Genomic DNA, 14,936 nt, shown 5'->3' with positions numbered 1-14,936 from the left:
CTCTCTCCCTCTCCCCGCACCCCCCCCCCTCTCTCTCTCTCCCTCTCCCCCCCCCTCTCTCTCTCTCTCTCTCTCTCTCACTCACACACTCACACACACACACACACACACACACACACACACACACACACACACACACACACACACACGAGACTGATGCCATGAAGTACTCCTTCATGCAGATCTGGATGGTGACAACTATCAGGCTGTAGATAAAGTTCAGTGTGAGTAGGCTTCCTATAAACACATTTCCCAAAATACCATCAACATTCCTCCTGACCAACACATTAAGGAAGGGAAGGGTGGCCACCCTTCTCCTTGTCCATCGTGAAATGAATAATATTTAGGTCGATTGAATTCAGGTGTTCTAAAAAGCCATTCAAATTCTCACTGCCATGAACCAAACAACCAAAGTATGAACTACTCACCTGAAAAAACCCACAGGTTTCAAAACCATTGACTTCAATCCCAAAACCATTGACTTCAAGCCATATTCCTTGAAATCTTACTTGTATGTACTGAATGGAATTGAGGGTAAAAATAAATTTGTGACACAACTTCACTGAAAGAATGGGGGGGAGGGGGGGGGGGGGAATGTGAGGGATACAATTGTAGAGGGAGACCAGGAGATGAGTACAGTAAGCAGATTATAATGGATGTGGGTTGCAGTACTTGAGCAGAGATCAAGAGGCTTGCACTTAATGGGCTAGCATGGAGTTCTGCATCAAACTAGTTTTTGGACTGGTGACGAGTGAGTAGTTACCACATATAAAAGCAACACAACTTGCAGAAGATCGAAACTGAATGTCATAAACCATTTTCATTCATAAGTTTACACATTAAAGCCAAAATTGATGTTGCTAGTCCAATCTAATGTCAGATTTCCAATTGTCAGTTATTTTAGATAAATTGCCTCAGGAAATCAGTTGTTTAGTTTCTGATTTAAATAGCACAGTGTCCATTTCTCTTCAATTAAGGAGGTGCAAACTTCTTGCTCAGTATGTCATTTTCTGCTGAGGCACACAAAAGCCACGCCACTGAGATAGCCAACATTTTTAAAAGCAAGTAGGAGCCCAACAACTAAAGCAAATCTCAAGAATAGTTGAGCACTTACATGAAAATGAATATCAGTTGAGGAAGGGACAATTCAGCAGTTTGGACTGCATTTTCATAATCAATTTTGAAGTTTTTACATGAACTGTTAAAAGTGGTACTGGAAAGCAGTTTATGAAAACCATATTTGGAAGCCTCACATAAATGTAGTCATTCAGTGACAGTTATACTCCATGAAATGCAGGAAGATCTGCAGCAGATAGGCACTTGGTGCAGGGAGTGGCAACTGACCCTTAACATAGACAAATGTAATGTATTGCAAATACATAGATAGAAGGATCCCTTTTTGTATGATTATATGATAGCGGAACAAACACTGGTAGCAGTTACTTCTGTAAAATATCTGGGAGTATGCGTACAGAACGATTTGAAGTGGAATGATCATATAAAATTAATTGTTGGTAAGGCGGGTGCCAGGTTGAGATTCATTGGGAGAGTCCTTAGAAAATGTAGTCCATCAACAAAGGAGGTGGCTTACAAAACACTCGTTTGACCTATACTTGAGTATTTCTCATCAGTGTGGGATCCGTACCAGGTCGGGTTGACGGAGAAGATAGAAAGATCCAAAGAAGAGCAGTGCGTTTCATCACAGGGTTATTTGGTAAGCTTGATAGCGTTACAGATATGTTTAGCAAACTCAAGTGGCAGACTCTGCAAGAGAGGCGCTCTGCATCGTGGTGTAGCTTGCTGTCCAGCTTTCGAGAGGGTGTGTTTCTGGATGAGGTATCGAATATATTGCTTCCCCCTACTTATACCTCCCAAGGAGATCACGAAAGTAAAACTAGAGAGATTCAAGCGCGCACGGAGGCTTTCCGGCAGTCGTTCTTCCTGCGAACCATACGCGAGCGGAACAGGAAAGGGAGGTAATGACAGTGGCACGTAAAGTGTCCTCCGACACACACCCTGGTGGTGAAGCCCACAATTTGTCACATCCAAAACAGATCATTTATTGTGTTGATACATTCTCAGTTTATTTGTTGCATCAAATCTTATAGCATCAGTAGTTCCACAAGGCTTTTAACAGATGTTGTTGTATGCAGAGAAGTTGCAATGTTACAAAATTGTTGAAAAATGGAGGAGGGCCCGCATAGGATCAGCACTTGGTGCAGGGAATGGCAGTTGACATTCAACATAAACAAGTATAACTTATTGCATTTACGTAGACAGAAAGACCAATTACTGATTGATTACATGATTGTTGAACACTCACTGGAAGAATTTACTTCAATAAAATATCTAAGAGTATGAGTACAGAGTGATCTGAAGTGGAACAGCCACATAGATATAACTGCAGGTATGGCAGATGCCACACTGATATTCATTGGAAGAATCTTCAAGAAATGTAGTCCACCAACAAAAGAAGTAACTTACAAAATACTTGTTTGTCCAATACTTCAGTATTGCTCATCAGACTGGGATCCATAAAAAATAGGCTTGATAGAGGAAATAGAGAACCTCCAAAGAAGAGCAACATATTGTGTTACTGCTCATTTGTCTCTCAGAGCTGATCCACCAGCCCCAGTGGCAGATTCTGCAAGAGAGGCATTCTGCAACATAGTGTGGTTTATTGTTAAAGTTCCAAGAGTGTACATTCCTGGAAGAGTCAACCAATGTATTGCTTCCTCCTACCTATATCTCATGAAAAGACCATGGAGATAAAATCGGTGAGAGTCAAGCCCATACAGAGACCTACCAGCAATCATTTCTCTCACAAATCATTTGCAACTGGAACAGGTGAAGGGGGAAGTGACAATGAACACAAATTACCCTCCACCATGTACCATTAGATGACTTGTGGACGTGTACATAGATGTTGATAGCCACAGCCCCAGTTATAGTTGTTTCCATATATTCTAATTTCTGTAGCATTCTTTGGTAACAGAATGCCAGTATGTAGAAGTGTGGGACAAGACTTTAGTTTCATCAGACATTATTCTGTGTTCATTAGTGAGACTGTGTTCAACAACTGCTTATTTCCCAAGTTTTTAATCTTTAATGTGCCTTTGGTGTTCTGCACAACAGCTGGCAGTGGTATAGACAGGCTGACCATTGTAGTTGCTTCTTCACTCACTAAGAACCTTGTAAATTCCAGCATTACTGGGACTGAGGTTGTCCTTAATGGGGCACAGCATCTTCTTTACCTTCTTTGGTGGTTGGAAAATAGATCTTACACCTCTTCTTCCCAGGATGCTATGTATTCTGCCAGATGTAGTAGTGTAGAAAGTGCAGAGTATGTAGATCACCACATGGTTATTCATTATTTTCTGGATAGAGTGCTGGCACTACCAGTGCAGACATGGACACTGTCAGCACAGCATAATAATGATGATGCATGCCTACCAATTACAAACTATCTATGGGCTTTAAATAATCACTACAACAGCAGCCACAACAATCAGTTCTTCCTGATGAAGATGAGGGGTGATTTCTTTGAAAGCTGGAGGTTTTACCCAGATCTGATATAAGAAGTAAACTGAAAATGTTTTACACAATGCTGTCCTTTTCCAATACTTCAATCTCAGGTCACTTGTTAATTTTACGGTGTAAATGAGATTACCTACTATATACTGTATTGTGACTGCTGTTATTCTGAACAGTCATGATACTATTTCACAAAAAGATCATTTCTGAAATTTCTGAAATACTGAAAAGATTGCTTGTATGTTAACATACAATAAGACACTGTGATTTGCATAAGGAGTAAAGCATGGCCCCATGGACTGCATCCACACCTGTAGACAGATTTTATTCCTAATTCATTATATCTCATTACCTGTTTTTGATAAATTGTTGTTGTAGAATTCTGAAACTCTGTTTTAGATACCCATCAGACCTACCAATTTAATGAGCATGGAGGTTTTGGTGGAACCCAGCAGAGTGTATGAAGCAGAGGTGGTACCATCAGCTACACCAGTTTTTGTAACTGAGGTTGAGCCATCATCCTCACCAGAGTCTCCAAGTACGCAGGTATGTCTTGCTCTGAAAATAAAATAGAAATATTTAAAATATTAACAATAAAATCTTAAAAATGTTTACTATCAGAATACATACATATTTTTTGTTAAGTATCTTGCTCGCAGATAAAATAAAATTGCAGAAAAAGTCTGAACAGATTGGTGGCACTCATATTGAATCAATTAGTTTTTTTTTAGTATCTTGTGTTTAGATAAGACTGAACGTTAGCAACACATAAGCCAACCACAATCACACTGAGATAAGGAATGTGATGAAAGAACATACACCACATATATTACCGAATTTAACAAAAGCCTGCAATAAAGGCAGTTAACTAGTCTTATTTATCACTGTGCAATATTAAAAGCAAAGTTCAGTAAAATATTAACATTATTACAAAAGAAAACAGTTTTTAAATTTCTACTTAACGTTTTCTCTAGATTGTTATGCAGAAAGTTTGCCTATGCTTTGTTACTCAGTACACAAGTACACTACTTCAAATATAATTTCTCATAATATGTTACTACCAAAGTATTTATATTATAAAATGACAACCATTTTTTGTCCACCAGGTGACTGAACCTCTTCCAACTTGGAGTAGTAGTTTTGGTTCTAATGAAACCAGTTTCACCAGTAGCAGTATTAACACCAGCTTCAGTGATACAAGCAGCACATCACTAGCATCAACCACAGAAGAAGAGCCAACACCTCCACTTCCTGCAGTTACTTCTGAGAAAGCAGTCCCTCTGCCAAAACCAACAGATGAAGATATTGAATATGGTGTGAAAAACATCCCTCCTACAATTGAGCACAGACTTCGCAAACTACCCATAACGGCTGGTAAAGCCCTCAGGTATGAGATATATTAACACTTTTATTTTATCCATCCTAAATGATATATTTAAAAACAAAGATGATGTGACTTACCAAACGAAAGTGCTGGCATGTCAATAGACACACAAACATACACACAAAATTCAAGCTTTCGCAACAAACTGTTGCCTCAGTTTGTTGCGAAAGCTTGAATTTTGTGTGTATGTTTGTTTGTGTTTGTTTGTGTGTCTATCGACGTGCCAGTGCTTTCGTTTGGTAAGTCACATCATCTATGTTTTTAGATATATTTTTTCCCACGTGGAATGTTTCCTTCTATTATATTCATATCACTAAATGATATATTAATACTCGTGAAGGATGAACTGAATTAGGGATAACTGCCATCTTGGAAGAAATGGTTCAGTTATTGTGATACCTTTTGACTTCATACTTCCTATCTGAATGATAGCAGTAGACAGAATGAGTGCAATTATCAGCTTTTGGCATCCAATACAGATAAATGCCTCACAACTCTCGTCTACGTGTTATGGTCCGCAGTTATATGTGTCATTATTGCTCCAACATGTTTCTAATACCATCTACTCCCTTCCATTAGGCCATAGCCTATGTGTTTAGCTTTATCTTGGTCCCCAACAAAGTAATTCCTTAAATTATTTGTCATCTATTGGCCTGGTTGCATTACCTACCCACTTCCTTTTGTTTTTGTTACAATCATATTATACCTTCAACTCAGGTTTGTCCCTGAATAACTGGTTTGTTTATCCATCTCTGATTCCCAGCATTAATCTCTTCAGCGAAACTCAGTTTTTGAATAGTTTTCATAGTGATGGTGTGTGTGTTGCTGCCTTAATTCAAAGCTAGTAATACATGCAGTTAGTGAAGTTCCTGTTTCAGACACATCAGAAGCTTAAGTTGTAAAAAGTCTGTTACGTTTGCTAGAACCACTCCAAGCCATTTGTATTCATCTGTTTATTTGTTTTGCTGCTCATTCAGTAATCTTAAACTGCCCTAAATACAAAAACTCACCAACTGGGTCTGTGACTTCATTGTCAATTTGTACAATTTTTGTTTCAGTGTATTCATTGTAAGGTAGCTCATCCTGTTTGACCACTTCTTAGGTGGTCAGATCAGATGGGAGGCTTGGAGACAGTGTCAAAACTTCATAGAAGTGCTGGGTGCTTTACAGGATAATGTGTGTACATTCTGTGGGAAGCTACCCGAGAGATGGCATTGTTGGCTAACCCAGATTTTAACATGGCTAACCCAGATTTTAACAGCATTTAGACAGTGCAAATTGCAACAAGTCACTAGGTAATTCAGAGCTGGACAGTAGACATGTGAACAGTCTAATAGATTTAACTTGTTGCTAAGGAGTCCAGATGCCATAGCTCGCTGAGAAGTTAAGGTGGTGGTGGTGGTGGTGGTAACTTAACAATGGAAACCAAAGTGTACTTTTATCATTCATGGCTTTTACAGTAAGACAGTCTGAATCAGTAAATGAACTGTCTTGAATTTGTCTCAACACATGAATATCAAATCCTTAGTGTCAACCTTGCCATGACAATAAAAAAGACCTTCGACTACATCCCATGTGGAGCAAAAAAAGATTAAGTTAAAGACATCTCGCTCTTGTCACAGCCAGGACTCATTCCGAAAATGAATTCAATATCATTAGTGAATGTACATGCTGCTGACAACAAACCTGTACTCCACAATGCCTAAAAATGCCCTGCATCCAGGAGAAGCTCTTGAATTTGACCAGCCTTGGGCAATTTGGTCTACTTTGAATTGCATCTGAAAGTGCCATGGAAGATGTGGAGACTCTCCCACAAGTGGGGCAAATCTTCATTGCCATCTTGTGCCAGTGGTGCTGAATGACAGGAGTGATAAACTATATAAGATTTTGATATTTGTTTGTAGCTGTTGTCATTCGTATTATATTGTGCTGTAGAGTTGTGTTGTAGTTTTTGTACGTAGAGGTTTAGTAATCTTTGTATATGTACAGCTATCCTGGTTCAAAAACTTGTAATGTTTCCCATACAATAAATAAATAAATAAATCTGTTTCACCATTTTAGTAGGCAGCTATTGTGATGCAGTACAGTAATGCAGCATGATAGTGTATTGACAGTTCCAGAATTTTGACATCATGAAGAGATGTGGGGCTTGCGTCTCTCATTCATAAATTGTAATATGTGTAGCATAGTAAACTCCTTCAGTAGCCAGAGGTTTTCTCAATCAAATTCTGTAATTTGCAGATAAATGTTTTTACTTCACATTAAAAACCCCATGCCCGAGTACTATAGCACAGTGTCGTAGGAGACAAAGCAAAATAGTACTGCCCATTGATAAAGTGAATCAGTGTGCAGTAATTCATTTTTGGCAGTAGCAGAAATGTTGCAGCTGTATCAGGCCAATTCAGATAATTGAAGAAGCCACATGGATTGGCCTGACACAGCTGCAACATTTCTCCTAAAAATGAATGTCACTTTATCAAAGAGCTCTGCTATTTTATTTTAGCTCCTATAGCAGTGTGCTATAGTACTCAGGCATGGGGATTTCAGTGTGTGCTAAGACTGCAGAGTGGTATCTGAAAACTATCAAAAATTGATTACATAGCTTTATTTTTTCAAGGTGATAAATAAAACTGTGGTTGTTCCTTGTACTAAATATATAAGGACTTTGAGTAACAGTATAAAAGCAAGAAAATGTAAATGAACTGAAGATATAAATTGGCTTGATTATTTTATATGGAACATCTTTGAAGGAAAAAAATCCTGGGAAGTAAATTGATAGTCAAATGTAGAAAGACAATATTCCAAAGTGCAATTGTGGGCATGAGCGAGGTGTTGTCTTTGATGGCGGAGGTAAGCAAATGTCATGTGAAATGCAGTCAGAATGGTTACAAACAGTAAAACTACAACATGCAAGGATTACATCAATGTAAAGCCTCCACAGATATTAATGATACTTTGTAGTGTTTGTGTATATTCTTTGAAGTCGCAGTATCTCCCAAAAAGTGTGTAGAGACAACATGTTAACACTGACTTTAATGTAGTATATTGCAGACACTTCTCGTGAAGAAGTTAAATGTTGTTTTGTGCACATTCTTGCTTAAGACTTTAGAGGAATGGGATCAGAAACACCACTGAGAGGTTTGTGATAGATGATGGTCAATTTTTCCTATTTATATATCATCTCAAGGAATCCATACAAACATGGTGTAATGTATGTTAAGACTTTTTGGAACTTTTGTTGTTTTGAATTTATCCATACTTGATTGTGCTGGAAGGTAATCCTTGGAGTGCTTTCATTTCTTCATATCTTCATATCATATACTTACCTCTTCATTAATTTTGCAGGCACATTATACCAGAGGATGTTTTCTCAGATTTGGAAGATGGCAATACAAGAAACTTAAGGCTCATGTTTAAGACTCTTGAAGGAACGTTGGTGCCTCCAACATACTGGGTGCAGTTTGACAGAGAAAAACAAGAAGTCTATGCTTTGTGAGTTGAAAACTTTGTTAAGCGTTTTTAGACTATGATTGTTAACCTGTTAGTTATTCATCTCATCTGAATACATTCTGCAGGCCATTGGAGGAGCAAGTGTCAAGGTGGACCTTTGTAATTGAAGCAATGGATAGAGAAGGAAAGACTGTCTCTGACAATTTAGAGATATTGGTTCAACATCACAAAGGAAGACGTACTGTTAACCATGAATTCACTCTCCATTTGCGACTGGAAAAGAAATATGAATTTCCAACAGCAGTTGATTGGCAACTAAGAGTACTGGACAGTCTGGCAGCACTCTATGGAGATCCAGATACCAGCAGAGTAACTGTTAGAAATTTGACAGTGACAGATCCTATCATATTCACATGGACAAATGATTCCTTGCCAAGATCACATTGCCCAAAAGATGAAATAGATAGATTATATAAGGTAAGAATAAACAGTGCAACATAATATAGCATTGAAAGATAGGTATTTTTTTAATGATGGCTTCTAGTAGATGTGTCATATATTAGATATAATATGCTGTATTTAAATCTCTCAGACTCTATTTCAGTACATTGTCTCAAAATGCAACAGGGTCACAGGTATGGTCTAATATCCTGGATATGGCCCATGAGATGTGGAAGTGGTAGGAAGGATATTTGCTCTTTTTTGAAGACCTCTGCAATATCTTCAGTGTGTTTACAGAGACAGCTTATCATTGCATGCATGTGGTATCCATGAGTTTTCAAGCAAGATGGGGAGGAATATTTTAGAATTCAAGGGGAGACCGCTATTGAACTGAAAAATACTGTTCATGGTTAGTGATATTAATGTAGACAGAGCTTGTTATGGTACCACCAGGGAGGTAGAAGTTAGCCATGAAGTGTGTCTTTTTTTAGCCTCTAGCATGCAGAGCCTGAAATAGAACAGACTTGGTGGTACATGCATATTTTTTGCAGTTACCTTAAATTTGTTGTCCAGGTGCCTTGAAGGAAAGTATTTGACAGTAAAAGGTGATTAGATTATTTTTTGCAGACAATGCAGCAGGAAAAGTTGTAGCCAATATAGTGTGTTACTCTGTTATGTTAGTAAGTTACGCAAAGGGGAAACCTCATCACATGGTTGAGTAATGGTTTCAAAAGGAAAAAGCATCTTGTTTCAGTTGTATTCTGTTTAGAGACTATATGTTTTTGTTTGCTTTTTCCATTTGCAGAGATTAACTGCAAATGAAGAGGGTGAACCGTCAAAGGCACTAAGAGATCTTCTTGCACATGATTTCATTAAAGTGAAAAAAGTGTCATACCGAGGAATTGGACAATGTGAACCACCATCAAAACCAGATCAGCCAATAGTGCCTCCACCAAGCACTACTGAGAACTTCCCTCCTGTACCTAGGAATCCAATTGATCATATTGAAGCAGTTGTTGGAGAGTTGCTGATTGTTGTTGTACCTGAGGTAAGACAAAAAAATGTCCCCATAGTTAATTAAAGCAACTTTGCTGCTGTCTTCACAAACAGTTTCATATACCAATTTCTATTAACTAATCAGAAACTACATTATGTTTTAACTTGTTCACAGGATTCATTTTATGATCCAGAAGAAGGAAATGTCCGTAATATGCATCTTAACTTGCTTACATTAGAGCTGAACAAAATTTCTTCAGACAACTGGCTTCAGTTTGATACAAAGAATCAGGAATTTTATGGAATCCCAATGCCAGGTGATGAAGGCAGCAAGGAATACCATCTGGTAAGTGAAAGCATAATTTTGTTTATTTTTCTCATCAGATTCTGAGAGTTTCAAAAAACTGAAATAATTGTTTGCTCTCTTTTTAGGTGTGTGAAGATAAAGGAGGGTTAACTGCACATGATGTACTGACTGTAGAAGTAAAGCCTGCAAGGAAAGTTAATTACAATGTTGAATTCAGAATGAAGTTGGATGTCCCATATAATAAATTTAAAAGCAGTGCTTCAGACAAAAGAAAGTTTATTGAGAAATTATGTGATCTTTTTGGAGACAACGATGCCTCTGCAATTGCTTTAAGTGACATAATAGAAGGTTCAACAATTGTTACATGGCACAACAGGACACTGAATACCTCTGTGTGTCCAGAGGATGAAATTAGAAAACTGAGAAAAATTTTATTGAATAATGATCATAGTATATCAGATCGTGTGGGTATGGTCCTCGGCCCAGAATTCCCTGTGGAAGAAATAGAGGTAATACCAGCACAGATATGCCAAGGAGAGTTTACCTTGATACATCCTATCGAGGAAAAAGTACCACCACTTGAAGAAGCAGCTGTAGGATCTTCAGATGAATACCTCATTACTTTTATTGTACCAGCTGTGATTATTGTAGGCATGATATTACTGGCTGGGATTGTTGCATGTGTGCTGTACCGAAGGAGAAGACGTGGCAAACTGAGTGTGGGTGATGAAGACGAGCGTCAGACTTTCCGTAATAAGGGAATACCGGTGATATTCCAAGATGAACTCGAGGAGCGACCCGAGCCAGAGAACAAGAGTCCTGTGATCATGAAGGACGAAAAACCACCTCTTCCACCACCAGAATATCAGCGAAGTGAAGCAGAGCCTAGTGCGCCACCAACAGCTGCTCACCCACTGTTGGGAGAGAATAATACGGCTACTGACGACACACCGTACCAGCCGCCGCCTCCTTTCACAACTAGTCGAGATTCTGGACGCCAAAACCGTCCCAAACCCACGCCGACTTACAGAAAACCACCTCCTTATGTGCCTCCTTAACATAAGACTCCTTGCCTTCTCTGTTACTTGCACATATTTCTTCACAGTGCTTTAGTGGAGATGACAGACATATAATCAATCACTTGGTGCCTTCCATGTACCACACTTGGCTCCATTTAAGCATGACTTGACAATACATATGCAGTGCAGGAACTCCGTTGCACTACAATGCAATAATTCAATAATTAGTCCTGAGTATCTGTATCCTAATTTTAATATGGAAATGAAGTGAACAGAACTTAATACTGTTATAACAGAGTAGAGTGAGGTAAGTGTTTGTAGATTATAACACTGCCAAAAAAAGAGGAGTGATATGCTTTGTGAAATAAGCTTACCTCTATTATTCATAAGTGATAGGTTGTATTATTTTATGGTAATTAAAATCTGTAAAGCTTTTTATATGAAGAGAGATAACTAACTGCTACCAATATTGTAGTTTTGATATGGAAATTGGCCACTGGCTTGTGTGTCCAAATACCAGTGCCAATTACTTATGTTCTATTCGTAGCACATTTACTGATTGTTTTTGTATTCATGAAATGATGCCTTAAGAAACAGACATACATGTACTTGAACAGTAATTTGGCATCCAACCATGCTATACTGTCAATAAAATTGTAATTTTCAGTTGCCAGTTGTTTGAAGGATCAGAAAATATAAGTGTAGACAAGTTACCAATGTTGATTTTAAATACTTGAGCATTGTTACTTGTGGCATACTACATTGTAATACTGTTGTGAAAGTCATATATAACTATATGTAACTGTGTCATATCACAATGGACCATCTGAAAACGAAACATAACAATTTGTCCAAATTCTTGCTCATAAAGGACATTCATAGCCACAGTGTTTCAAGTTGTTCCCTTCCTGGCTCCTTCAGTAAGTTAATTATTGAAGGAAGCTCACAAGAAGAAGCAATGTTTATCATCAACTCCCAGTCTGAATTGTCTGTTATAAACATGCTGAATATAGATTTATTTTTATTTTTAAATTGTGTGTAAGTTAAGTGAATGGAAGACTATGTGATGAATGTATGGGCTGTGTGTGTTCTTAAAAAATGTCATGAGCTGAAACCAAATTATAATCTTTTGTATTTGATTTTTATTGTCACATAGATACAGAAGTAAAAATGTAGAATGAAAGTGGAAAATAAATTTAGAAGTACCATTTTGTGTTTCGCATTTTTAATGTAACTGTGTCTTTCATTACTGTCCCTTGATTCATAATATATATGGCATGCAATTAAGACTCAATTGTATGTATGGAACTGAGGTGCCTCACTGAGCAATTTATGATGTACAGGTGAAATTGTGAACTTGTAGTTATGAAAAGCCCTACTGCAGAATGGTCCCTGATGTATTCATTTTCTTTAAATCATTTCCAGGTTGTGTTGAATTCTTATGAAAGACTATATTGGCCATTGTGAATGCAATATGTTCAATGGAAGGAGTAAAGATAGAGATAACCACTTACATATAACGGACATGCTTTGCTGCAGATTCAGGTTTCATTTGCAATAATCATACTGCACAACTGTTTTTCCTCAATAACTCCATGTTAAGCCAGACACAAAATGAGGTCATTCAGACTTCTCTTTGGATGCAATATGCCACAATGGGAAAATTTTCAAAACTAGAAAATACAGATTTTTATCTGTTCAAATTGTCACATAAATTTTGGTGTATATTTTCTGATTTTTTTAACAGTTCCAGTGACATTGGTCACTCTGGTTTAAGTGATAACCATGATCTGAGCTTTATATAGTTTCTAGAGAGCACTTCCACATGGGCCATAGCCAAGGTCCTTCCGTGCTTCTATCAAATCTGAACTAATGCCCCATCTCTGATCGTCTTGATGCCCAAGACCCATTCTACTCTAACTTTCTTACTTCTACTGCTGTCATGCATTTTTTAGTCAATGTGAGAGCTAATACACCATTTATTAAGGTAGACTGCATGTCAGATGAATAATATTTCTTTATTTTAGAATGAGAATAGCATGTCATGAAAACTGTGATTTATGTCCAACTCTTGATACGAAATGTTTGTACACGTACATACTTGCTGGAGGACCTCAAAGCACTTAGACTGGTTTCTTGCTCCCTAGTTAAGAGATTGAGTGTACCAGTATGCCAAAAACGCTATACATGGAAAATGTCTGCTTGTGACTGTGTATGTGCGGATGGATATGTGTGTGTGTGTGTGTGTGTGTGTGTGTGTGTGTGTGTGTGTGTGCGCGCGCGCGCGCGCGCGCGCGCGCGCGAGTGCATAGTTGTCCTTTTTCCCCCCTAAGGTAAGTCTTTCCGCTCCCGGGATTGGAATGACTCCTTACCCTCTCCCTTAAAACCCACATCCTCTCGTCTTTCCCTGTCCTTCCCTCTTTCCTGATGGAGCAACCGTTGGTTGCGAAAGCTTGAATTTTGTGTGTGTGTTTGTGTGTCTATCGACCTGCCAGCACTTTCGTTTGGTAAGTCACATCATCTTTGTTTTTAGATAGATATGGACATTACCTACACAAGGGTTCAGATCACCATCCAGTGTTATAAAAACATTAGTGGATAAAGTGATGAATATCTGCAAACAGGAATTGCTCAACACAGATCTGGAATAGCTTATCAGAATGTTGCTAAATAAGAGGTATCCATATGCTGAAATAAGAATGTTAAGATGGTGATGTAAAGATCTTACTGACATGCAGCTATCTGTGAAATCCAAAATTTTCTTGCCATTCACTAAAGATATCACTGACCATACAGAAGAGACCTTGAAAAACTGGAGCATCACCACAGTCTACAATGCCACCCATAAAAAAAAAAAAATAAAATAAAAATAAAAAATATTATGTTGGCCAAGGATGCTCACAAGCTACTGGAAAAAGTAGTAGTTTACAGAATACTATGAATTTGTAGATATGTGTGTTTATTATCAAAAGAGTGATAAAAAGTAATGACCGTAGGGTCAACTGTTGAAGGGAAGGAATGGATAAATTAGCTGTTGTGGAACATGCTTTGCAGCCATGAGACCATCAGATTTGAGTTCATAAGACATGTCCTAGCAGCCATGAGCAAATATTGTGATAGACTTTACTGTTCATTTTAACATATATACAGAGAGGTGATAAGGATGCCAGAAATTTTATTAGGAAGATGAAGGGTACAAAACTGAATAGTATCTGGATTCTGGTGCTGAAGATGGTGCCCAGCAATCTTCCATCATGGGACAATGCAGTAGCAGATGACAGAAATGGATAACAGCCAGTTGTGCTAGAGTTTTTAAAAAAAATGAGACTTCATGCCTCTGTGCAGCAGCACATGGAAATAAACTTTTGCTGCAGTGAGTAGTGAGCCAGGGTGTGAATCAGACATTTGTAGAAGCTACAACCTTCCTTGAAGATGCCCTCCATAGATAGGGATGAAACAGCAGATTTCTCCCAGAAATCCATTCAACCATGGCCTAACAGCTCTGAATGAATGTTTTGATAAGTGTGATATTACCAGCTATGAAATTTCAAATTTTAAAGAACATCATATTTAATTTACTTTTGCACACAGAACCATAAAAAATGAACAGTAATCTATGAGTTAATGTGTTTCCTAAAATATAAATTTTCTCCTGCCCCATTTTTAGAAAATTAATAATTTAGAAGCAGACATTTACCAAGACCATATAAGCACACAGCATCTTTCTGGTTGAAGGTGTAGGCCATCCAATAACTTATTGTTGGATAAATTCTCAAATTGCAAATCAAGATAATGAAACTGCTCT

General features: G+C 37.9%; 1 protein-coding gene across 1 annotated transcript in view; it reads left to right on the top strand.

Moving 5' to 3' along the window:
• Positions 1–12,345, top strand: part of LOC126262189 (dystroglycan 1) — a 280,598-nt gene extending 268,253 nt beyond the window's left edge. The window contains exons 9-15 of the mRNA XM_049958600.1: positions 3,934–4,080; positions 4,641–4,921; positions 8,264–8,410; positions 8,494–8,845; positions 9,615–9,857; positions 9,981–10,151; positions 10,238–12,345. Coding sequence (XP_049814557.1) covers positions 3,934–4,080; positions 4,641–4,921; positions 8,264–8,410; positions 8,494–8,845; positions 9,615–9,857; positions 9,981–10,151; positions 10,238–11,170 — 2,274 coding nt within the window. The 3' untranslated portion in view covers positions 11,171–12,345. The remainder of the gene's footprint in view (positions 1–3,933; positions 4,081–4,640; positions 4,922–8,263; positions 8,411–8,493; positions 8,846–9,614; positions 9,858–9,980; positions 10,152–10,237) is intronic.
• Positions 12,346–14,936: the final 2,591 nt, after the last annotated feature.

Source organism: Schistocerca nitens, chromosome 6 (assembly GCF_023898315.1).
Source record: "Schistocerca nitens isolate TAMUIC-IGC-003100 chromosome 6, iqSchNite1.1, whole genome shotgun sequence".
Lineage (NCBI taxonomy): Eukaryota > Metazoa > Arthropoda > Insecta > Orthoptera > Acrididae > Schistocerca > Schistocerca nitens.
This window is presented reverse-complemented; position numbering and strand designations above follow the sequence as displayed.